The sequence below is a fragment of the Lampetra fluviatilis genome, chromosome 22 (assembly GCF_964198595.1).
Source record: "Lampetra fluviatilis chromosome 22, kcLamFluv1.1, whole genome shotgun sequence".
NCBI classification, from domain to species: domain Eukaryota; kingdom Metazoa; phylum Chordata; class Hyperoartia; order Petromyzontiformes; family Petromyzontidae; genus Lampetra; species Lampetra fluviatilis.
The window spans coordinates 3,722,687-3,750,122 of NC_136296.1; the positions used below are offsets into that span (position 1 = coordinate 3,722,687).

At 44.4% G+C, this 27,436-nt stretch overlaps 1 protein-coding gene across 3 annotated transcripts in view; it reads left to right on the forward strand.

Moving 5' to 3' along the window:
- Positions 1–27,436, forward strand: part of LOC144938460 (CUB and sushi domain-containing protein 3-like) — a 683,443-nt gene that overhangs the window by 217,064 nt on the left and 438,943 nt on the right. For all 3 annotated transcript variants that reach the window (XM_078866283.1, XM_078866284.1, XM_078866285.1), the window contains exon 4: positions 452–646. In XM_078866283.1, coding sequence (XP_078722409.1) covers positions 452–646 — 195 coding nt within the window. The remainder of the gene's footprint in view (positions 1–451; positions 647–27,436) is intronic.

Consider the following 27,436-nt stretch of genomic DNA (forward strand, 5'->3'; position numbering starts at 1 on the left):
CAATAACGTTGCACAACATTGTGGAAATTCAGCAGGGCTTGTCCTTGGGCATGTGGAATCGACTCTGCTGGCACAGGGCCCACAACAGAGACGAGCACCGCTGATGCACACACGTGCGTCGACGGGATTTGGACATCTGTGAAAACGACCGGACATCCGTGATGAAAGACCTCTTGTAGCTCATCGGATTCCTCCTGCATATTCTGATTCTGATGTCTCTTCTTGCGCTCGATGGCAGCGCTATGGTGCAGGAGCAAGATAGTAATGTGGAGGCCTGTGAGCTGTCGTTTTTGCTCCGTTGAAGGAGCGCAGACTACCAGTGGTTTACTGCATTGGTCCATAATTGTGATTGCATGGCCATAGTCGCACCGTGGCGTGTTTGTAATGGGTACACCGATTCAATGCGATGACGGTCCTGTTAACCCAAAGCGGGTCGTGTCCGTCCTGTCAGTGTTGCAGAGCGGGGCGTGCGGAAACCCAGGCGTGCCACCCCACGCGTTCATCCGGGGCTCGCGCTTCAACCTGGGCGACCAGGTGCAGTACGGCTGCGTGGCGGGCTACGTGCTGGAGGGCCAGTCGGCCCTGACCTGCATCACCAACCAGGAGGAGAAGGCCACGTGGGACTTCCCGGTGCCTCACTGTAAAGGTCAGTTTCAGTTCAGTTCAGTTTGATTCATTCGGATTTACCCTGTGAGCCATTCGGCTCTTGATTTGGGTGCAACCGCAACAAACAATACAATTACAAGTAACACCTAAAATTCATTGTACACAAATCTAAACATCACAAACATAAACATTACATTCTACAGAAAAAGCACCACCTGTCCATGCTGCGTACAAAGAGTGCAAAAAATTAAATTTCGATGTTTGATCCCAATACAGATCAAAATTGTAAGTATAAATCTATACTAAAAAAAAAAAATCGGGCCAAACCAAGCCCCTCTAAAACGTACTAAAACAATGCTATGTAAACAACTTAACAGTTTTCCCAACAAATGTGATTAAAGGTTTACAATAGCGACACACACAACACACATCACTAAACCTAGCATCCTTCGCTAGCTGCATAAGTCAATCCTTAACAGCCGAATTAACAATAGCAGTAGCAGCGCACTATAATCAAAATACATATTAATTTCATACATCGGTCATCTATAGCTATATTTTTTATTTCAGGCCACAGGATAGCAGTGGCAGCTATGGTTGTACGACCCCTTTAGAGCATTTTTGAGTGATGGTCTTGTTGGTAACGATCCAAGCTGGAGTTTATTTGCGATAGCATTTCAGACCCTGGGGGCAACTATAGCAAAAGCCCTTCCTCCAGTATTGGTACGGCAATTAGGAATGCGAAGCTCATATTTGTTTTCCGAAACAATAAGGAGATCCATGAGATAATATGCAGATTTTTTTGTAAGTATTTTGTAAATAAATAATATCTGATGCATAAGACGTCGATCATTAAGAGATGTTAAGTTTGACTAAATGTAGAGATCGCAGTGGTGGGTCCTATATGGGCAGTTCAATGCAAATCTTAAGGCCGAATGCTATATTGAGTCAAGCTTCTTCAGAACAGTACTGGGTGCTGATTCATAAACGATGTCACAGTAATCAAGTAGAGGCATTATGGTTGCTTTTATCAATTACAAACGGAACATAGGTGGAAAACAGTGTATGTGTCGATACAGAAAATCAATTTATATGTTTGCCTTTTTAGCAATATAATCAATGTGTTCTTGAAAATTCAGTTTTGAATCAAGGATGACCCCAATATACTTATAGATCTTGACTTGCGCTATTTGATCATTATCTTTTGAATGTAATTGGGGAAAAATCAAGTCCTGCTTAAGTCCTGGTGAGTACATTTTGAATGCTGTGCCTCCCCCCCCCCACCCCGTGGGGTGCATTAGTCCACGGGGGCAATGGGACGCAGGCCTGATATCAAGGAGCCAGTGGGAGCGCTGCACCTTTAAATCATCTCGATTGAAGAACTCGTTTCTTTAGAGCAGCTTTGGTTGTTTAGTTTGGTGTCCTTCTCCCTGCACCTCCGATTAGCGAGGTTGGCTATGTACGGTGCTGAAGAAGTTAATTGTACATACATACATAGATACATACATCCAGACGCAGTGCATCGGATAGGAAGGATGAACAAAACATTCCCTGGTCTCATGAACCAAGTGGTACTACAGCGAAGGGTAAAAAAAAAAAGTTCATCTCACCCATTTTTTTTTTTACCAGGTAAGGCCCACTGAGCTATACAGCTTTTTTTTCAGGAGTGACCTGGTCCAAAGTGATAGCTCATGGAAGTGGCTCATCACGTGCAAATTCATAGCAGCGGCATACTATAAACGCACGTTGATTCTAAATGTGGAGGGAAAACCCGGAGGGCCCAGAGACAAATCCACGCGGCCACAGGGAGAATATGCAAAATCCAAATAGACAGCAGGCGCCAGGGTTGGGATTGAACCCATGACCTCCTGCATACCAGACGATGTAGTTAACATATTGCCACCTCGGGGCGTAATGATACGCTGATAAGGTGCATGTCATAGGTTCAAATGACATGTGTGGCCACTAGAGGCCACTATATTCGCAGAGTTAAAAAAGCGTGCACTTTTTTTTCGATTTAAAGGTTTCGTGACTGCAGGGATTCATATTCTTGGTTCTTTCGGTAAAGTCACGTAGAAGGGAAATAATAAAAGAATAAAAATAGTGATAATTTTATTTTTATTTTATTATGTTTAATTTGTATTATTTTATTATTTCCCTTCTACGTTACTTTATCGAAAGAACCAAAGCGTGCACTCTCGCGTGGCATTGTGACTCATGTGACACGTTGTCGACTTGGTTTGGGGGGAAGAGAGGATGGTGGAATATTCTAAGCGCAAGTTAAATGTCTCATAGTCTTGAGCAACTTTACCACATTTCATACAAATGAGCAATTTGCAAATGTGGTACACATGTTGTTTCCATTGCTCCAAAAATGTGAACAAATTCAGAGTTATGGAGACAATTTATACTAACTGCAGAAAACGTCTGTAAGGCGCCCAGTGCCTTACAGATGTTTTCTGCAGATGAAGAATAACTTTTTGGTTTAAGCGTTTTAATGTTTTAATTAACAGTAGTGACGTAAATGTGCTCTGTGATTGAGTGGCTGGAGAGGTGAGACAAAGAGTTCTTCCAGACAGGGACTGAAGCCTTGGAACACACGGATTGCCCAAGTGTTTATCACTTCAAGAAAGACTCCGTAGAAGAAGAAAGACGTTTTCATCAAGGTCGATCATTACTTTCCTGAAATAAAATAAACGCGGTTCATGTGAGAATACAACGGAGGTAGCCAGTCTAAAACGTTGTGGAATTACTCTCCAACACACCGGTGGGCTGAAATAGTCACTAATTGACGCGTTGTTTACGTGACAAACCTTACTGGCTGCGTTGGGTGGTGGAGGGTTACGACACATTTATACTTCCGCGATCTAATCCAAAAAAAACTTTATTATTATGAACAACAGAGGTAATTTCCCTTTGAGATCCTCCCCAAGTGTATTGCCCAGATACGCCGTGTTACTGGGAAGTCATCAGAGCTGCAACGTCCAGAATGTGGGAAGCGATCGGCGATGAGGAGGCCATCGATTTATTTGTTTTTCCGCAAACTTTTCCGCTGCCGCTTGTGTATTGCTGACGTTTTTGTGTGGAGTTTGTATCGTTCCACTTTGTTGTGCATGACTGGTTTCTTTTCCCTCTGGGAACTCATCAATAATATCTTTGATAGAAACTTCTTGCAATGACCCTTGAGGTGCAGTGAGATCTATATACGTATATGAACTATTGTCATTGATAACGTTTCATTTACAATACAGCACAACTATACAATGCGAATACATTTCAAAGAGGTGTGAAGGTGCTTTCGTGGGTTATCAATTCAAGTAACGCACAGATGCATGGAGCTGTGGTGCACTGGGCTGTGAACCTGGCAATCCAAGTTCAATATCCAGCCACGGCCAAACATAAGTGGCAAGTGATATCTAAACTACAATGGCACTGGAATATCTGTACAAGGAGAATAATACGTAACATGAGATTCGCGGACGATATAGATCTGATTAAAAAAAGCTGCGTAGTACAGCGGTAAAGCGTTCATAGGTTGAATAAGTCAGGAAAGGATGCAGGATTGAGGATTAACGTTGAAAATACAAAGACGATGTTATTCAGAAGGGAGGACTTTGAGAAATAAAAGTAATACTATAAATCAGCAAGATTGCGAATGTAAAGGAGTTTGTGTACTTTGTAAGTCTACTGACATGGGACAACGGCTGAACGGAAGACAGAGGAGTAATGGCAGGATTCAATAACATCTTAAGAAGCAACGAATGAGCTGAAGGACCAAACTGAACATATTAAGACCATGCGTGTTCAGCACAGCTTTCTATGCCTGCGAGACGTGGGCATTGAAAAAGACTGACGGAGACAAGATATTGGCATTCAAGATGTATTGCTATAGGAGGATACTGCGTCTAAGCTGGACCCCAAAGAGTGACCAACGTAGACGTAAGACGAAGGTTGCACGTAGAAGAAGACAACCTGATGACGGCGATGATGCAGGGAGTGATGAGAAGGAAACTCGCACCACTATTAGGACACACGTGTAGGATGGACAACAACAGGAAAAGTCAAAGTGTGTTGTTGTTGTGGAAGGAACCGGAAAGAGAGGAAAACCTAACAGAGGAAGACCTAACAGAGAATGGCTTGACGACGACATCACAAGAGATTGGTGCCAGGTTGATGTGGCCACTACTTGAGCATATAGTGGCACAAGGCAGAGGAAATTAGAAACAAATGATGAACTATGCAGTGTGACACCTGCGGACTATCTGCCCATGGGTCACGATGATGATGATGATGATATTTAAACTGAACTTGAGTCCCCCTTAACCAACCCGCAATGACCAGAAGGGTGAAGTATAGTCAAAAGAAACCCCTATGACTGACACGATGTGGGAAGGCTTGAATCCAGCAATGGATTTTGGCAGTGAAGTAATGTTGATGAAATTAATCACATTTTCAAACGACAATTTTTTGCTTCACTTATGGGATTTTCCGAATAATGTAACATGTGTAATGCAAGCAAGGACAGGGTGGGCGCTGCCTCCGCACAACTCACGCGGGCCGGAGTATTAGGGGAGGTGGAGCCTGGTCGTCGGGGTGAGTGGGGGTGGAGTCAGGGTCACGTGAGGAGGAGGAGAAGTCAGGGTCACGTGAGGAGGATATAGGGGGAGAACCGGAAAGGGATTGGGAGTCGAGAGAGAGTGAAGATAGGAGAAGCCATGCGGGGTGCTGGCGGAGGGGTGGCACGAAGTGCCACGTGGTCGGAGTCACGGCACCATCGGCCAGCGGTGTACGTGGAGCAGCGGAGTGGCTGCAGAGTGTGCGGGAGCACACGGAGCAGCAGAGTGGCTGCAGAGTGTGCGGAGGACTCGAACGGCGTGCGGAGGGCACGCGGCGGAAGAGGTGCGGGTCCGACCGGGGACATCGCGGGGTGCGAGACAAGAACCCAATAAAGGACAGACGGAGACCAACATCGCCTAAGAGTCCTTTATTACACATGTATGTTGAACTTAGTTTGCACCATAAGTAGCCGACCGTGCTAATCGGAAGTGCACAATGGGGAACAACGTTATCCATTCAAATATATGTCAAACTATTATCTATCCAGCTGACTCAAAATAAATACTGCTTCGTGGGAAGTCTGCAGCGGTCAATCTTTCATGGAGCCCCGGGGGCCCCCCACAAACGGAAACATGGAATTTCCACCAATGGCCCAGCGTTGCCCAATGGAGTTTAAGCACCGCCTCATCGCTCGCTCAGGCAAGGGAGACACTCAGGCGTGACTCGACTCGACACTAGCGCACCCCGGAGTTTGAAGTGGCCCGTGTCTCCTGCCTCGCACTACCTTGAGATTGTCACCCACAGATTGGCTCGGCTCATCAATCACGAATGAGCTAACGACGTTCCATTGGTTGAACGAGACTGCGCCCCCCCCGCCCTATTCAGGCCGCCCCCCACCTGTTTCTGACGCCACATGATTAGCTGTTTAGGGTCAGGGGCAATGCTTGCCATGATGAATGCCATGGCAGCTTCTGTTTGACACTCTGGAGATTGCTGTTTCTTTCCACAAGACACCGACTGCATGGTGCGTGGGTTAGATCGCCTAAGTATAAATGTGTCGTAACCCTCCACCACCCGATGGGGTTCAATAATGACGTCGTCCTGCACTATTTAAGACCGGAAGCAGGTGGATGGCTTCACTATTCTGGCAAATCGCCCGAAGATGCTGGATGTAATTGTCAGCGAAACGTCGTACTCAAATTCTAAATGTTGTGGATTCACTCTTCAAACACCTGAAGAAGTTTTGTTAACGTGACACATTTTTTACTGATTGGCCATGTCGGGTGGTGGAGGGTTGTGACATTCATAATAACGCGATCTAACCCAAAAGCTTTTATTATGAATAATACTGGTCGCGAAAGCCTACGTGTTAAACTGCATGGTGCGTTTTTACAGTTTGTTGTTTTTTTTAGTTCATTTTACAAGAAAATATTCATCCAGGTTGTCATGTCATGTATATGTTGTATATGTATGTCAATGGAATTAACACTGTCATCTCTGTTACCTCTCTAAACACAGACGAAACCATAAAAACATATTTCTAATTGCAGGCCTAATTGAGGATGCAAATTGGCCTTGCTCTGTCGCTGATCAAATGTGAGCAATACTCACGTCACAAAATACGTTTATTAAATTTTTCCTGAGTAAAGCCGAACAACTATGTAAACACATTTAAAAAAAATGTAGTTCCTGAGTTTTCATTGCAAGGAATAATCTTGTCATGCTGTGTGTGGTTTTGATGACTCATGCTGGAACACAAATCTCATCATCTGTTATGAAAGTAGCACACCATTCTCCCCATCACTTCGGTCACAATATGCAAGTGAATGCTTCTCAAGTTTCAGAATTCAAAATGAGTTTTCCAACGCAGCCCTATATTTCGTTAAGGAAGTATTAAACATTCATGAGAATAGTTGCTGAAGATATACGCGTTTTGGCTATTGAACTTTCTACGGTATCTTTCTCGGATGGTAAATTCCCGTGCAAAGGAAATTAGACACGATGAAAGCAGCAGCATTCTCAGCAGGGTTATCTCCAAATGCAGTCATGAACCATGTTTCTCATTCCTGTTAAATGCCTCAACATTTAAGCCGTCATTATTCTCCTCCCGCTTATTGCAGTGCTTTATTATATAAAATCATGATAGCATCGCATTGGTGGATTAATATTAATAAATAACAATAATTTACGGCCCGTTTTCAATCCAAGAGAGGGAGAGGAAAGGCGGATTATGGACGGGCAAGAGAGATTGAGATGGGAAAGGGAGACGTGGAAATATGAGAGGGAGAGAGGTTGAGAGAAAACCAGGGAGAGAGATCGAGCGCAGGGAGGAAGAAGTAGAAGAGGGGACAGAGGAAGAGAGGCACAGAAACAGAGGCGGGCGGAGTGAGAGGTAACTTGGGAAAAACAGCGCAGAGAAATCGAGAGAAAGGTGAAGAGAGACAGCGCTCTATGAATGATTCAAAGTTCTCCTGGCTGGCTGGGAGGCGCAGACGATCATGTCTCAAGGATGTGCAGGTTGCTAGTATTGTAAAAATAAAAGAGTAGGGATCGTCTTGACCAAATCTAGTTTTCAGCAGAATTTGTTAGACAGAAAACCCTGTACCGGTTTTGGCTTTCTGAGTTTCATCACAGCATGGGTCAGCCTGCATAGGCAAATGCCGTCCCACATACCCTGTGAGACCACAGTAGATACACATTGTAAGCAATATAATGGTTTTTACATCATGGGACCTCCTTTGCCAACAAAACAGGTGTTAATATGTTAAAACACCAAACTGAAACTTTTTACGAAGAATCATGTCTACATTAACCACAATACTCGTGGTCAAAATGCAAACAAAAAACGTACTCTGATCATATATGCATTGTCTTTGAAACTGATTGATCCACACCAGAGACAGCTTTCTTTTGAGACTAGTCTTTTGGCGTCCTCTGGTCTAACGTCTTAACATATCATTGATGCGCCCGTACCCTGCTGATGAGACCCGCGCATTTGAAACCGGTTCAGATTTTGCTCCATTAAACAAGTCTGGCTGAGAAGGCAGTGTTCCTTATATGGTGGTAAAATAAACTGTGTGCGTTTTACATCTCACCAGACATCAGCGAATTGCTTAAGCATGTGTTTGTGGTTCATAATATTATGATTTTCCACAATTTACAAAGATGGCACGTAATACTTTTATTAATGTGTTTTTGTCACGGAAAGATGTTTTGACTTGCGCTTGCATTTGTTCGAGCTTGGAATATAAAGCAGAACAACAATTCCGTTTTAATTATGTTTAAAGTTGTTCCGGGTACATAAAATCGTATTTATTAGTTGCTGTTTACATTTTAACAATGCAAGCTCAGTTGTGTTTTGGAGTTAGAGGCACAATAAAAATGTTTTAACTTTTCATTCGTGCAGCCACAAATCTTAAAGGGTAACATTGGTATCTTTCCTTTCCTTAATTCCCTTTTAAGGCCTCTCTTACAACAACAACAAATAGCCTACACTCTTGTGCATCACATTTGCAGATGATTATAGGTGCTTGTGGTGGCTCTTGTAAATGTGATGCCACTGGAGGGTAAGTAGAGAGAGAAGTGCCTGTGTAGTGGGTGGCATCTGTACCGCAAGTCCCAGACACCCGAGTTCAACTCCTGGCCAAGGTTGACCTCTGAACTCACCCTGGGCACCTCTTTCTCATCTCTCCCCGCCTCCGCCCCTCCCCCAACCTTCACCAACCTGCGCTGACCTCTTGTTATTGAGCCTTTAGAGAGAGGCAAGTCACATGATTGGATTGAGGCAGATTGGCACAGGTCTGTATATATTTTTTTATTATCATAATTGTTTTTATCGCACACAAAGCATGTAACGCAATTGATCTTGGCAGGCAAGTTGTATATATGCAGGAGGCTATGACGTGTGGAACACCAGTGTACACGTCGGTTCATGATACTCGGTCAGGAGAGGCAGCAATCCTCCTCGTATATGTCTTTCCTGTTGACATTCACATTCAATCCCGCACCGACACGCCGCCAGATCAACATTGCCCCAAGCAAGGCTCTCTTGCAAAAAATAGTCCTTTGAGGATTCCAGATAAATTAAGGAATGTTTTATTTTTGAAGTGTGTTCCTCAGCCAGTGGTGGAAATTCCACGTGACCATGACGGAGGTAAAAATTCCCACTGGATCACCACTGGGACCTTTTGCCAGTATCAAAGTGTGAAGAAAATAAAAATAGGTTTTACCCTCTCTGGCGATAAAACAGGTGTTAAGATGGTCAAACACCACTTTTGGCGTTCTCTGGTCTGACAATGGATGAGACTAGGCCCTAAATAAGGCTGTCGATGGTGTAGGCCAATCATTTTCAAAGACAATGTCATATATTATCAGGAGCATGTTTGTTTGCATGTTCACCACAAGTACGTGTGGTTAATGCAGACACGAATCCTTGCGAGTGGTGTCTATTTGGTGTTTGAACATCTTAACACCTGTTTTATTGCTAGGAAGCGTAAGATATACAGGGTGACCCAAAAAAAACGGGCCCCAACTCTAATTAGGCCCCGTTTCTTAGTGTTTTGTCCGAATGAAATGAAACTTTGGTCATAACTAGTTTATTATATTCAAAACATCAAATCAAAACACTAGGGTCTTTGGCCTTTTTTTCTCCGTTCTACAGCATGTGTTCTAGATGGCCTCCATTTAGCCCCGTGCATTTCTTGAGGCGCAGCACGAAGTTGTCCATGACGTTCTTACAGACTGAATTGATAATGGCTCTCATCTCCTCCCTGATGGTTTCCTTGAGTTCCGTGATGGTTCTGGGTTTCCCTGCGTAGACTCTGTCCTTAAGATATCCCCAAAGAAAAAAATCTGGGGGGCTTAGGTCCGGGCTCTGGGGTGCCCACTCAAAATCAGTCTTGAGACTGATCACTCGGCCTCCGAAGTTCTCTTTCAGCCAATCTCGGGACAGGTTTGAGGTGTGAGAACTTGCTCCGTCTTGCTGGAACCAGAACTTGCTCATGAGCGACGGGTAGAGGGTCTGGAGCTCACTCTTGAAGGTTTTGAGGACCTCCACATACCGCTCCTTGGTGACTGTCACTGCTGTGCCAGATTCTTCGATGAAGATTGGTCCGATGATGCCTCTGGCCGAGATTGCAGCCCACACCGTGCATTTAGGAGAGTGCAAGGGCTTGGTGGCTACTTCATTGGGTCTGGAGGACCCCCAGAAGACATTTGTCTTGGAGTTCGCCTTTCCGTCAAGATGGAAGTGGGCTTTATCTGAGGTCCAAAGGAGGTTAAGGAAACTTGGTGTCTCCTCGATCTTCTCGAGCATCTTGACTGCCATAGCGCTCCTCTGCTTCTTGTCTGAGGCTGTAAGGGTCTGCAGCATCTGTATTTTGTATGGGTAAGCCCTGATATCGTTCACCAGCACTCTCCTGCAAGTCTCACGGGACATACCGAGGGACTGACTTCGCTTACGCACAGAGCGTTTCGGACTCTGCTGGAGAGACTCTCTCACACTTTCGACCAGCTCGGCTGTTCGCTTCTTGGGACGTCCCGAGTGGCTTGGACGGTTCTCACTGGCAGCGTTGAGGTTCTCCACGGTCCCATACTTCTCGAAGTGGGCCACCCAGTTCTGAATTCTGCTTTTGGATGGAGCCTTTTCACATTCGAACTGACGCATGAAACTGTCCTGGGTTTTCTTAAACGAGCCTGTCTTGTAGTAAAATTTAACACAGTGTATTCTTTGTCCCAGCTCCCACTGGGGTCTTGGTGTACTCACGGTCGTTGATTCTGCCATGTTCTGTAAAATAAGGGCAATCGGTGAATAAATAAAGGAGATATCACATAAAGTGTACACGGGGCCCGTTTTTTTTGGGTCACCCTGGTATTCTTATCTTTTTCATACTGGATCACCACTGTTGACCGAAGTACATAGCCATGCAATGGATGCGTCTGTTTGATTAATTTTCAATCCCACGATACCATCATTGCATGCTCACTCCATTTACACCAGTGGGGCTCACAAAACTGCAAACCGAGAGAAAAAAATAAAGAACCTATCCAATTAGACAGCAAAAATCAGGCTCGAAAGAAATCAATCAGGGATTTAATTACGACCTGTAATGGCATCAGATGTGCGGGCGCAATTGTATTCTCACTCTTGACGATTACGATACACAGCAAATGGATTGAGACACTGGTTTGTGTTAAGACAGAATCGCCAGGCAAGTGTGACGAACGATGATTGTTTGTCAGGAGTGAAAAAGTGAGTCTAAGAAGATGCGGGTCAAAATCAAGTCAACCTCGTCTAACGGTATCATTGGCCTAAATCACAAGGGGAGTGGGTAGTCTCATAAAAGTTTCACCTTTCTTGCGAATTAAATTGGCGAGAGCTTGTCGTTTTCACCTGGTCAAAACAATCCACCTATCTTGCGTCGGATATCATTCTCGTATATGCTGCGTGTATATGTGTGTGTCGCATCCCATAAGGATTAGAACCGACTGTGAGGCACAGCATAGATTTCCAATGTTGGTCATTCTTGTTTATCTGTGTGTTTGGGCGCCGTGGTGGTGAGATGTTAACTACCTCGCTGGGTACACAGGAGGTCGTGGGTTCGCTCTCAACCCTGATGCCTATATATTTGGAGTTTGCATGTTCTCCCCCTGGTCGCATGGATCTTTCTCTGGCTCATCCGGTGTTTCCCTCCACATACATTTAGAGTATTTGGCTGCTATAAATGTCCACGTGATAGGCCACTTCGTTGAGATATCATTTGTGGCAAGGTCACTTCTTAAAAAAGAGGTACATAGTTTAAGTATGCCTTCCCTAGTAAAATAAAAATAAAAACATGTTTAGTGTTATTGTCGATGCTGCGTTGTTCTTTTTACACGTTATATTTAGTCCATAATCACTTTCCTCCGACCGTGACATCGAGTAGGTGTTTGCAGCCAATATGATTGGTATTAGATTTTTGGATTAGGCCACGTTACCAGCCGACCAAATCTTTGTCGTTTTGAGCCCTCCCCCACCTGCCACAGCCAAACGAAATTGTGACGTGCACAAGTTTTTTACGTTGCCAATTATTGTCCAAAATGTAGCAATTATACACTAGCAATTAGATATGCAGAACGTAATTGCTAATATTCGGATGTGTAGATTGGTCTTCAGCTTATCCGTAAACTGAAACTAATTATAATTAGTAAATTCAATGCCTGTAGATGTAAACATTCATTTACTTGATGTTGTTGGGTGGTGGAGAGTTTTGAAGATACATATTTGGTTTGATCATTACGTGGCCTAACCCAAAAATGAATTATCTCAAACTATTAATTTGTAATGGTCTCACATACCGTTGTTTCAGTGCCTGGAGATGATGCCCTGCATGGGAGACATGGTATAGATTTTTATTCCAGTATGGTGATGATAATAATGGTGAATTAAGAGCCACTGACTCAAGCCCATTTTGGTGGTTGACTTATCCCATTATCCCCCTGGGGTCAATAAAATAGGTATCACTTCACGGGGAGTCAAGAGTGGATGTGCTACATAGGCATGTCAAATCTCCACCTCTGGATCTCACCCACCAATGGAGAGGAGCCATCGCTTATTTTTAGCGAGAGAACACAGCCTTTTTAGAAACTCAATCTTTTCCGCTGTGAGTCAATGTTCCTTTACCCTTTGACAAAGCCACACGTAATATCGTTACTCTGCCGTGCGTCAGCCGCTGGGCTGCTGATATTCCAGGTATGAATGCCAGCTGCTTCACTACAACATCTCTCCTTTGAGATCCTAATTTCAACCTTGGCCACATGCAAAATATAAACGTTGCTTCCCTTTGAAGAGCGATTTTATTAACTCATGAATAACTGACCTCCCTTCAGCCACCATCGTCATCTTGGTATTCCAAGTGCACGTGCTTTGCGTTGTGTTTAGTTGTGTTAAGCTCTGACGCTTCTTTCAACATTTCACCGATGTTTTCACTCGGGCTTTCAGAATCTCGGGAGCAATGTGTCACCAAATGCTAAGAAACATATACAGAGACTCCTCTACTTACCAACATTCGACTTACGAACTTTCAGAGATATGAGTCTTATGGCAGTACCCCGGGATGCAGTACTTTTAGTCTGTTGATGGTCAGCGATGCGGCTATCGACTCATCTCGAGCTGTACACGATGCACTATGGTGCGTACGAGTGTGCAGGATTTCAGCGCAATCGTCCTCGCTGCCTTTGGACATCGCAGAGTAGCACTGATTTTGGATTGATTGGTACCCCAGTCGCGGAGTTAACTACACCCCTGGAATAAATAGTGTCCCAGAAAAAAAATATTGAATTGCCTCGGCCATTTTGTATTATTAGGTACCCTGGGATACCGCCATAAGGATCATATGAACAAATCCTTCCATATGTCTAGTTGCCTGTTCGGACCGAGAGTCGTAAGTTTAACCACCTCGCAATAAATGGTGGCATCTCCATCTGCAGAACTTGAAGAACCAGTGCCATCTACAGTGAGGGGAAAAAAGTATTTGATCCCCTGCTGATTTTGTACGTTTGCCCACTGACAAAGAAATGATCAGTCTATAATTTTAATGGTAGGTTTATTTGAACAGTGAGAGACAGAATAACAACAACATAATCCAGAAAAACGCATGTCAAAAATTTTATAAATTGATTTGCATTTTAATGAGTGAAATAAATATTTGACCCCTCTCAATCAGAGCGATTTCTGGCTCCAGGTGTCTTTTATACAGGTAACGAGCTGAGATTAGGACCACACTCTTAAAGGGAGTGCTCCTAATCTCAGCTTGTTACCTATATAAAAGGCACCTGCTCACAGAAGCAATCAATCAGATTCCAAACTCTCCACCATGGCCAAGACCAAAGAGCTCTCCAAGGATGTCAGGGACAATATTGTAGACCTACACAAGGCTGGATTGGGCTACAAGACCATTGCCAAGCAGTTTGGTGAGAAGGTGACAACAGTTGGTGCGATTATTCGCAAATGGAAGAAACACAAAAGAACTGTCAATCTCCCTCGGCATGGCACTCTATGCAAGATCTCACCTCGTGGAGTTGCAATGATCATGAGAACGGTAAGGAATCAGCCCAGAACTACACGGGAGGATCTTGTCAATGATCTCAAGGCAGCTGGGACCATAGTCACCAAGAAAACAGTTGGTAACACACTACGCCGTGAAGGACTGAAATCCTACAGCGCCCGCAAGGTCTCCCTGCTCAAGAAAGCACATATACATGCCCGTCTGAAGTTTGCCAATGAACATCTGAATGATTCAGATGACAACTGGTTGAAAGTGTTGTGGTCAGATGAGATCAAAATGGAGCTCTTTGGCATCAACTCAACTCGCCGTGTTTGGAGGAGGAGGAATGCTGCCTATGACCCCAAGAACACCATCCCCACCGTCAAATATGGAGGTGGAAACATTATGCTTTGGGGGTGTTTTTCTGCTAAGGGGACAGGACAACTTCACCGCATCAAAGGGACGATGGAAGAGGCCATGTACCGTCAAATCTTGGGTGAGAACCTCCTTCCCTCAGCCAGGGCATTGGAAATGGGTCGTGGATGGGTATTCCAGCATAACAATGACCCAAAACACACGGCCAAGGCAACAAAGGAGTGGCTCAAGAAGAAGCACATTAAGGTTCTGGAGTGGCCTAGCCAGTCTCCAGACCTTAATCCCATAGAAAATCTGTGGAGGGAGCTGAAGGTTCGAGTTGCCAAACGTCAGCCTCGAAACCTTAATGACTTGGAGAAGATCCGCAAAGAGGAGTGGGACAAAATCCCTCCTGAGATGTGTGCAAACCTGGTGGCCAACTACTAGAAACGTCTGACCTCTTTGATTTCCAACAAGGGTTTTGCCACAAAGTACTAAATCATGTTTTGCAGAGGGGTCAAGTACTTATTTCCCTCATTAAAATGCAAATCAATTCATAACATTTTTCACATGCGTTTTTCTGGATTTTTTTGTTGTTATTCTGTCTCTCACTGTTCAAATAAACCTACCATTAAAATTATAAACTGATCATTTCTTTGTCAGTAGGCAAACGTACAAAATCAGCAGGGGATCAAATACTTTTTTCTCTCACTGTACATCTACAGGAGATTATACGACTTTTAAAGCCATTCCCCATGTTTAGTGTACATGCCGTACAATATGTTTGGAATCGTCAGGAGTAAAGTTGGACAGACCTCTGGAACATAACTCCTTCTTAAGTAGAGGTGTCCCTGTATTTGCATTGTATTTGTCCAGCAACTAATGGTGACGAGTTACTCTCAACATGCACTTTCGTGAATTCCTGCATTTTTATTATTACCTTTAATCATAAAAGCAATGACGCCCAATCCGTCTCGATGGCGACACTCGTCGTGTTTAAGGTGACACGAACACACGCAACCAGGTGGGGCCAACGCAAGAAGGCTACCGTCCCCAACCCAAATCCACACGGACTCCCTCCCCTGAAAACCCTCCGGTCGCAGCGAGCAGACCTCGACATTGCCATTGAGCGATTGAACACATTGCTGCCATACGCGCAGGAAGAAAATTACACCGTGGTTTGTTAATTGTGCCGCCGTGTCGAGATGTTAACTACCTCGCCTGGTATGTATGAGGTCGTGGTATTCTATCCCGACCCTGACCCCTGTATATTTGGAGTCTGCATGTTCTCCCCCGTGGTCGCATGCATTTTTCGCCGGGTTCCTCGAGTTTTTCTTCTCCAAATCTAGAATCAACGTGCGTTTGGAGTATTTGACTGCCATACATTTCCACATGATGAGCCACTTTGATGATCTATCATTTGTGGTAGCCAGGTCGCTTCTGAAAAAGAACTATACAGCTCAGTGGGCCTTACGTGGTAAAATAAAATTCAACAAAAAGAGTTTAGAAGTTTAAATTTTCATAAATATGTACGTGTGTCCCTCGTTGAGCACACACAACGCAATTATCGTGCATTTGCTAGATCGCCCGGTTTCAATCGGCGCGTCGTTTTGCCCTTAATTTAATTATCCCCACGGCGACGATGATTGCCTGAGTCATCTCGCAGGCTGGGATTGAAACTTTCGAGTTTCTCGACGTGAGTCGAGCGTATTTGCTCCAGTGCCATCCCGGAACATGAAAAAGAAACCTAATCTAATCAGGGCAACAAACTTGTGTCGGGAAATAGCCACAGCTGGCTGTGAGATGTCAATAACGAGGGGTGCGACCCCACTTCATTGGACCATGTCGTCACCACTGCCTACGAAACAAAGCAGCCGGAATGCGCTCGATCTCGTCACATCCTTCGAAGATATACAGAGTCCAGCCGGCATACGTTACTAGAATGGGTAACCCACCACCACGGTTTTTATAGGCTTCTGAATGATGCAGTATGGCCAATTAAACCTAACGATCTGTATCGTTGGAGAGCCTTTCATCCAGCAGTGGATTGACATGCACGTGTGCAACCCATCCGTGGTAACACTGTCACCAACTTTCCTCTACTAACGGGTTATTTTGTATCACTTTGCAATCACGCCGTTAAAGGCAGGCAGTCAAAGCAAAGTGTCCCATTTTGGGGCTGTGCTCAGTTCCATGTTGCCATTGTAAAGGCCAGTTCATATTTAACAGAGGTGATCTTCCCTGCAAGGTGTTAGTCACTGTATCGACCGCGGGATGATGGGCTGAGTTGACCCCTGCTTATCTGTTGACAACTCTAACCGCAACGGCCATCCATCGACCCAGACGAAATGTAGGAAACTAAGGAGAGAGATAGCTTCAGCATCCACGTGCTACAGAACATGTACGAATTCACGAAATACCCGCTTTATCCTATTGGAGTTTCTAATTAAAGGACATCCACTGCCGTGCCTTTGAAGCGAAATTTGAATGAGCGTGTTGTTGCCTAGGTAGATAAAAAAAAAGCTTTGTGGAGGAAGAGAAGGCAGCGTTATAAATATTAAAATGTATGACGAATTGGCACGTAAGCGTGAGATCGCCATCATAATCGTATTCATCATCATTATCAGCTCATTACAGCCTGTTTGGCTGTAGGTCGCCAATACCAAGCCCTTATCAAGCGCACCAGCCTCTCCCACCAAGGTCACATCAGGATAAATATAGTTTTTTTTTCATGGATCCGCTGAGATCCGCTGAGTGCCTCGGTTGTCAGGGTTGGTGGATCACGTTGGGGTGGAGCCAGCGTATGCACGAGATGTTGGCCTGTAAAGGCACAGACGCAAGGAGTAGCGAGTTGGTTGGTGACCAGTCAATGTGAATATCGTAAATGTGATAACCTTCTCTGTTTAGAGGTTTCTCCACTTTCCTTACACGTGCAAAATAAACGCTCTGACCCAAAAAAAAAATCCCGAAGCAGGAATGCTCTTGAAAACAACATTGCGTCTTTGCCGGGTGAATTTATTTAAACTTATTGCCCATGATTACTCGTGCCATTTTTACCCAGTTTCCGCATATGTTGACCAAAATTGGGCTATTGCATGAATTCCAATGTAGTGATGCAATATAATCCGCAGTGGTTACAAAAGCAGAAGGAGATCCGTTAAAGTGCAGGGGGCATAACGGAGTCAGCGGGCGCACAGTCCACAAAGTGTGGGCAGCATGGGATACGGAGCGACCCTCCTGATTGGAGTGGGACATTGACGCGGGAGCGTTTGAGACATTCAGCGGCGTCATTCCGCAGATCCTCGGGAAATGGATCAGGTCGCCAGTTTGCACGAGAGTGCGGCCATTTTAAAGGGACGAGCAAAACAGCAAAGCGACGTCAGCAGTCCTCCTGTCGTGTTTGTTTACCACCTGATGGCGGTTGCTTGTGTTGTGATCGAAACGTCGTGATCTATTATTTTTTCTACCTACGTGACTTTACCGAAAGAACAAAAGAGTATGGATTCCTGCAAGTCACGAAAGCTTCAAATCAAGATCGACTTTGTTCAAAACCTGAACATGGCGCTTCTAAGCTTTTGCTGTATATGACAAAGCGTCGTGTCCATAACCAAATAACCAGGACTGCACCCCGATCTTGTCAGACCTCAGAAGCTGAGCGGGGTTTGAGCCTACACAATGCTCGGATGGGCGATCTCCATGCTTAATAATAGGTGTTATAGGCATGGTGGGCGGCAGAGGTCAGTGCAACAAAAAAAAACATCACCGTGCTGCACTTTGAATGCGCACGTCCCAGCCTTCACCCACCCACACTAACCCACGCCGCACCTGCACATAATACATTGTGAAGTTGCCCCTAACATGGGGGTGTCGCGGTGGCAAGATGTTAACTACCTCGCCTGGTATGCAGGAGGTCGTGAGTACAATCCGGAGTTAGATTTCCTGCATATTGGGAGTTTGCGCGTTCTCCCCAATGTCGCTTGGATCTGTGTCCAGGTCCTCCGGTGTCCCCCCCGCCCCCCACATTTACAAGCGTGCGTTGAGAGTACATCTTTGGCTGATATACATTTGGCGTGATAAGCCACTTTGTTGAGCTGGCATTTGTGGCCAGGTCGCTTCCGAAACAAAGAGCTACGTAGCTCAGTGGGCCTTGCCTGGAAAAATGAAAAAGTTACGTTTTCTGTTTATAGTTTCCTCCGCCTGGACTCCCCAGTGCAGAGGGCCAACGCCGCAGTTCTCAAAATCCCCTCCTTGGCAGCTGTAGGCTTCGTATACCGACCTGGATCAGCCGCCAGCGTGGACCCCCCCCCCCACCCAACGTGTTTGTGCAGAAGCCAGGATCAGGCCAGTCGCATCTATATATTATTGTTGCTTCTAGCGTTGTGCCGGGCAGCCCACGATGCATAGCCTCGGGGGGGGGGGGGGTGCATCACGAACCAAGTGGCGGCTGAAATCTTGGGGTGGTGCGATGCCTGGAGCCGAGTTCGATACCCGCTCGCGGCCACCAGCGACAGTGGCAGTTTGTCTGAACCGGTCGTATAGACCTCCCTCTAGGTCGACTTAGCCTCAAATGAGTACCTTGCGTTTAGTTTGTTGTCCTTCCCCCCCTCCCCCCCGCGCGCTACGTACGGTGCAAAATAAGTTCTACATACACAAATAATACCTCGTGTGCGATGGGGGGGGGGGGGGGGGGGTGGCGGTGGTGTGTAGAAATGAGTACTGGAGAGACAAAGGTGGACGGACGTGGGGCTGGCCACCCACTAACCCTAGTGGGGGTGGGAGGAAGAGGGGGGGCATGAGGACGGCACGGCACATTGTGCCCTGGGCACAGGCCATGTCTCGCTACGGCTGTGGAGCCGAGGCGCGTCTTGGGCGCACCGTGACTGCTGCTGGACTCGGGATGAATCTTCCTGTAACTCGAAGTGAAATTGCGCCGTGCACCCCGCCCCGCACGGCTCGCAAACAGTGACGTTGTGGCGTGATCAGCCCGTGGTTGGATTCGTGTCGCCGGCTTCCTCGGGCAGCAGCAGCCGGTGACATCTGGGCGTGATGGTGGTATGGGGGTGGTGGTGGTATGAGGGTGATGGTGGTATGGGGGTGGTGGTATGGGGTGATGATGGTATGGGGTGGTGATGGTATGGGGGTGATGGTGTTATGGTTCACGCAGTGTCAGTGGCTGCCAGTTCCCCAGCCGATTCGCACAGCCGTCCAATTTGATATTCGTGGTCAGTGAATACATTTCAGCATGTGGAAGCAAATAATCAAACAAAAGGCACTATCTATTAAAATACCACGTTCATGTATATGGTTTTGTTCTTTATCGCTAACACACGACAGTGCTGTGCGTTTCGCGCGTTTTGCCGTGAACCTCGCCTGCGTTTGAATCTCTGTCACGGCTGATAAAAAACGTACTTATTTATAAAGGGCGCGCATTTCGTTAAATGTTACACATGTAAACGCACGTGTCATATAGGGTTACAATAAAGCATGACATTCATGTAATGTAGTCCTAAGCCACACGTGGACATTTCACAGGAATGTTGACTCCCCATAAATTGGTAATCATTTTAATGACCTTGCAATCTGAATGATGGAATTCTGCCAACATCCCCTGACCTATACCTGAACTCACAATCTTCAGTATGTGCATCCAATTCAAGATCAGATTGTGAGTCCAGTTTTGTAACCACATAATGTTTTTTTTACCATACATTTTTTTGTTTAATCCATTTTTGTTTCTGTCTACAAATAAACAGTGTCGCTTGGGAACACAAGTAAGTAAGGGATTGTGAGGTTGTAGTGGCATCAACACCATTGGTCCTGGTAACTCCTTGACCTTGATGGGGCATTCAGCAAATCGAATTGCCTCCAAAGGTTTAGTAAGTCGAGTAAAGTTATTTAGAACACTTATTCTTGCGCACTCTTACGAGTTCAGTCCATCGGGAATGCGCGATGATCACACGGGGCACGCTCTGTGGAACAACGACACCGTTGTAAGGCTGTCGAAAGACTGGTGAAGACTCGGCGATAGATCCAGAACATCTGGCACCAGGAACTGGTTCCAACTTTTCGGGTTCGTGGACACCGCGGTGATACTGCTGCGCTGCACGTATCATCGCACAAGGCCTGCGCGCTGGGTCCAGCAGCAGCAGGGTTGATCGTCGGCTGAGGATCGTAGTAGAAGGGACGGCGTCGATCGGGGGTCTCATTGAGGCCGGCACTGAGCACTGCTCAGCGAGATCGGGCGGAGTTGATCGGTGCAGACCCTTGCAGGCGAGCAGGCGTGGTTCGTAAATATGCCTCTCTGTTGCACTGGGTAGTCGATGTAGCTCGTCGACAAAGTGCTCGTCTACATTGAGGGTCCTGGAACAGCGATTGGAATTCATTATTTTCATAGTCGGGGCCCAGTTTTTTTTTTACTTTTCCGAAGCACGAGCCATGTCAGAGACAACTAATTTCTCTAGAACTGCTTTTTGTGTTTAGTTTGTTGTCCTTCCCCCGTACCACCGATTAGCATGGAAGGCTACGTACGGCGTGAAATAAGTTCATCATACATACATATGTGGGTTATCAATAGCTACGTATATTGTGTACAACATCTGTAAGGGGAACACTTTGTATGTGTGAAAGCTGGCTATGTATGGGTTCACAGACAACTCACTATCTCTGAGAATAAGGTTGATTTTGTTTGGTTGTTTAGCAATTACATTGCGTACCCACAATGTGCCCTTGGTCACCCGAGCCGGACAATGCCACCATAATCCTACACCCCGCCCCAAGTTGGACTGAGCAGTGTTCGTCACGTCAACTCCTGAAGCGATCGCATTGGCACGAAGACTTCAACTTGGACGTGCGGTTTGCATGCGCTCGCCATGCGTTCGACAGGGAGAAAGAGATTGCGAAGGAACAAAGTGCATAGCCTGTCGAACGAACACAGCACCGCGAAGAAATGTGTGTTGCTCGAGATGAGCTTCGTTGTTGTGAAGTCGCCCACGTTTAAACGGAAACAAAGGCAATTAAGTTAAATTTTTAGGTGAACAAAATTGACGAGAAACAAACATGCGCACGTAGGTTGAGAGAAACAAAATTGGAAATTGAAGTTATTGCGAATGTAACCATATTTAATATGCACTGTGGCTAGTGTGGATTCGTAACTCCAAACGTGTTTGAGGAACTTTTATGGCCCGCAGACTCTGGTGACTGCTTTGAAATAACGAATGCCCTTTGTGCTAATAGCACACTTAGTTCTGATATGTCGGCGAGCATAGTATTGATTTCTCATGGGATTGCATTAATAGTCGAATAACTGTTTTACTGATTATATGAATATAGAGTGTATTTTATATCCATATCTGAATAGTATGTGTCTGGAATTTATATTTCTTGGTATACAGTGTACCTCCAATTACAGCATTGTGACCGTGATCTCAAATATTAGCTACATTGTCATCGTAACCAGCACTGGCTTCATCATTATCATAATTTCCTCAGATGCAACTTCCTGCATCATTTTCGTCATCATCACAATTTCCTATCTTAAAAGTTCCATTATCAACCACCACACTAAAACGCAATATTTGTTGTTATTCAGTCTTTTTGACGTGTAGGCTTTCACAGCCAATATCGTGATTCAGAATTAGTTGAGATTTCGGGTCGGATTATCGTGAAGGTGCAATGGCCGTTCTTTAATCCACAACCCTCCACCACCCGATGGAGCCAATCTAGTCAAGTTGCCACGTGGGGGCAAATGTGCCAATTGATTTCGTTTTTCACTACATCGGAAGAACTTTGAAAAGCCCACGCCAAAAGATGCGACAACTTTGCGCGTCGCCAAGCTCAGCTCTCGCTAAGATAGTAATAGGTTTGTACCCTTTCAACTGGTACAAAAACGGACACCTTTATACAAGGGATCATGTTTGCAATAACCACAACACAAGCAGTCAAAATGCAAACAAAAAGAAACAACTCTGATAATGATAATGATATGCACTGTTATCATTATCAGAGTTATTTTTGTTTGCATTTTGACTGCTTGTGTTGTGGTTATTGCAAACATGATCTCTTGTACAAAGGTGTCAGTTTTTGTACCAGTTGAAAGGGTAAAAACCTATTACTATATTTTGCCACTGGTAAAGGAGGTCTCATAGTATAAATATCGTGAAGATTTTGTTATCGCAACGTCGTGTGCCTCCACTCACTATCATTGTCCTCATCTCGCCCCACCACATCTTGCCACTTTTGTATCTTCCTACGTGTCGCCTTCTCGCCCTCTACTTTCTTAAACGTGGCTGTCCCTCTCTTTGTTCCTCCTTCTCCGTGTGCTCAATTCACGCTTTCCCTCTCTCTCTATTTCTTCTCTCTCCCCTTCACTCGAGCAAACTTCCACCGCCACATTAAGCAGTCACCTTCGCTCACTAGTTTCCGCTCCTCACTCAAAACTCACTTCTTGTTCCCGAGCTCATGCCACGACCCCACTTAATCTCCCCCTCATAACCACCGCCATCGTTATTTTTCCCTCTTCATATTCTCATGACTTTCACTCGTTCCCCATTCATTCAATCCATTCATCATCATTTACCATCAACAATTTCGCATTTCACAGAATTCACGCATCACAGATGAGCCCATTGCTTCCTATAATATATGTAATTCACCTCGTCTCCATTGTTGTGAATGCTTTCTAAAGCCCCTCGTTTAGAACGCTATATAAATTCCGTAAGGATAAGATCGACATCATGTTACGATGTTGCCACTATTCTTTGGTTCTTTCGGTAAAGTCACGTAGATAGAAAAATGATAATAAAAATATAGTGAATACAAATAATAAAAATAAAATAAAAAATAATAAAAAACAAAAAAACACTTATGTAGACTCTAGCCTGGTTCTTACCACTTTCATTCAAGGTCATCGTCTTCTTCACAACCCTTTGGAGTCGGCCACGCACCACCTGTTGTTGAGACTCTATCTGTGTACTTATTGGCAAGTTAACTGTGATTTCCCCACCACCCCCCATGGAATAAAACATAGTCCCTTCTATAGGAATGTAGAATTTATCTCAGCCCTACCGGAGCTTCAAGGAACTAATGATTCGACCCACAGTGATGACTTTCATGGTTTTTTGGTGAATATTTGACGTGACAGAGGTAGATCGATTGCAGTAGAAACTCGATTATGGATGTGCTTGTTCAACAATCTTTGAAATTATTATTTGTTTCTTTCGGTTAAGTCACGTCTAAAGATAAAATAATAAATTAAATTAAATAATAGAATACGACGTTTCGATTGCAACACAAGCAATCATCATCAGGTATAATGAAATAGCGACATAAAATCTAACCAGAAAACTATAGACAGACATATTAGCAGACAGATATCACCAAGATACATAGCGAGAGCAACACAGGTAACAGAGAGGGGTGATCGTCTCTGTGTGGTGGCCTTAAATAGACAGAGGGGGGGGGGGGCGGAGGCAGAGAGAGGGAGGAGGGTTAGAGAAAAAATTAGCATATCAATGAGTGGTCAACAGACGTGGTGCTGCGAATGCGATGGCACGGCAAGCAAGCCTGAAAATCAGGAGGACACACTAAAATTAAATAACCTAGTAAAATATCGAAATGTAATGTAATACAACACAGAAGGTCGGTCAACACACAATTAACGCATAGCCTGGTTGATTACGTATTTCAAAGATTGCTAAGTTAAAATTTAAGTGTGAACAATCTAAAGAGAGGACACAGGCAGAGAAAACAAGTCGCCAGAGAGAGAGAAAAAAGATAAGCTTAAAACTTCCCCGTAGAAGTGGTTCAATCTTAATTATAGAACTTTCGTGACTGCAGGAATTATTATTTGTTTCTTTCGGTTAAGTCACGTCTAAAGATAAAATAATAAATTAAATAAAATAATAGAATACGACGTTTCGATTGCAACACAAGCAATCATCATCAGGTATAATGAAATAGCGACATAAAATCTAACCAGAAAACTATAGACAGACATATTAGCAGACAGATATCACCAAGATACATAGCGAGAGCAACACAGGTAACAGAGAGGGGTGATCGTTTCTGTGTGGTGGCCTTAAATAGACAGAGGGGGGGGGCGGAGGCAGAGAGAGGGAGGAGGGTTAGAGAAAAAATTAGCATATCAATGAGTGGTCAACAGACGTGGTGCTGCGAATGCGATGGCACGGCAAGCAAGCCTGAAAATCAGGAGGACACACTAAAATTAAATAACCTAGTAAAATATCGAAATGTAATGTAATACAACACAGAGGGTCGGTCAACACACAATTAACGCATAGCCTGGTTGATTACGTATTTCAAAGATTGCTAAGTTAGAATTTAAGTGTGAACAATCTAAAGAGAGGACACAGGCAGAGAAAACAAGTCGCCAGAGAGAGAGAGAAAAAAGATAAGCTTAAAACTTCCCCGTAGAAGTGGTTCAATCTTAATTTTAGAACTTTCGGGACTGCAGGAATTATTATTTGTTTCTTTCGGTTAAGTCACGTCTAAAGATAAAATAATAAATTAAATAAAAATTGATATGCTAATTTTTTCTCTAACCCTCCTCCCTCTCTCTGCCTCCGCCCCCCCCCTCTGTCTATTTAAGGCCACCACACAGAGACGATCACCCCTCTCTGTTACCTGTGTTGCTCTCGCTATGTATCTTGGTGATATCTGTCTGCTAATATGTCTGTCTATAGTTTTCTGGTTAGATTTTATGTCGCTATTTCATTATACCTGATGATGATTGCTTGTGTTGCAATCGAAACGTCGTATTCTATTATTTTATTTTATTTATTATTTTATCTTTAGACGTGACTTAACCGAAAGAAACAAATAATAATTCCTGCAGTCACGAAAGTTCTAAAATTAAGCTTGAACCACTTCTACGGGGAAGTTTTAAGCTTATCTTTTTTCTCTCTCTCTGGCGACTTGTTTTCTCTGCCTGTGTCCTCTCTTTAGATTGTTCACACTTAAATTCTAACTTAGCAATCTTTGAAATACGTAATCAACCAGGCTATGCGTTAATTGTGTGTTGACCGACCCTCTGTGTTGTATTACATTACATTTCGATATTTTACTAGGTTATTTAATTTTAGTGTGTCCTCCTGATTTTCAGGCTTGCTTGCCGTGCCATCGCATTCGCAGCACCACGTCTGTTGACCACTCATTGATATGCTAATTTTTTCTCTAACCCTCCTCCCTCTCTCTGCCTCCGCCCCCCCCCCTCTGTCTATTTAAGGCCACCACACAGAGACGATCACCCCTCTCTGTTACCTGTGTTGCTCTCGCTATGTATCTTGGTGATATCTGTCTGCTAATATGTCTGTCTATAGTTTTCTGGTTAGATTTTATGTCGCTATTTCATTATACCTGATGATGATTGCTTGTGTTGCAATCGAAACGTCGTATTCTATTATTTTATTTTATTTATTATTTTATCTTTAGACGTGACTTAACCGAAAGAAACAAATAATAATTCCTGCAGTCACGAAAGTTCTAAAATTAATCTTTGAAATACTGTATACGAAACTTATAAAGTAAAATTTAGCACCGTAAAACATATATAGAAATGAACACTGCATTCTAAGTCACTTGTAAATAACAATAATACGTAACAAGTCTCACTGAGTATCAGCGCTTAAAGCTTTCGTGACTGCAGGAATTCATATTCTTTGGGTCTTTCGGTAAAGTCACGTAGATAGGTTCAAAGAGTAATGTTATTTTTTGTTATTCTCTTTGAGCCTATCTACGTGACTTTACCGAAAGATCAAAACAATATGAATATCAGGGCTTATTGTTTGAAAAGCCCTGCTTGGAATGAGCGCTCAGCTCAAATTTGTATTTATTCACGTATGTTCTACTTGCTGTACTGCATTCTACAACCCAGTCCCATACCAAAGCATCTTTCTGCCCCAAGCAAGTGCTCATTTGTTTTCATGAGCTGCCAAAGCCATCCTCCCGTCACGCCGGATGCTGACACGCAAACGCCGGCACACTCTGCACGACATGGAATTTGTTCATCCGTTGCATTGCTAATGCAGGGCTGCATTATCGCTGGCCCTGGTAGGTGGGGGCATTGATGTCAACGTGTGTCAATAGATCTGTTTGCCTGCCTGCCAAAATGTCTGAGAAACAAATTGAACAAGAACATTGTTTGTAACACAAAAGGAAACTTTGAACCCTTTAAGATTGTTTAAAACGGAGGACGATTTGTAATAAAATCTTGGGGTAAAAAAAGAGATTGCCCGATAAAATAAAATATACAGAGACACGTACGCACTTGTACACACACACTCGTGCACACGCGCGCATGCCAAATAAAGCTGCTAAAAGTTTTATGACGAATCTATTGCCTCAGCTTTTTTATATTTATTTACTCCCGTCCAAGGAGAGGGATATTTTTTTTTTTAAATCAACAAATACGATGCTGCTGTAGAAATATAAAGTGGAACGCTACGGGAACGGGACCTTTTTTTCATTCAAAGGACTGCGCATACCCCTTGAATACCTTTTACCACTATCGACAGCGGTGTGCTGCGTTCACAGCCGTGGGTGCATTGACAAAAGGTGAAGACCATATAATATCGTGCTCAGGGGGGGTGCGGGGGTGGCAGGGCAGCTTCCAGGGAGAACGCCGGGGCCTATGTCGGGAGACGTGAACTGGCAGCACTGAAGTCCTCGACTCTGATTTATGGGCCGTCATCCTTTGAGGGACTCAGCGGGTTGACACCGAGATTATAGCTCTTCTTATAGCTCGCCGCTAAGGGAGAATAAGAAGGCTGAGAGTTCCGATGCTGCTCTGGGTGGGAGTAGGGCTGTTAGCGACGCCTGTGTATCAGTTTATTTTGTTGTTTGTTGCAACTTTCTGACCTGCCCCTGCTGGACATCTGTGG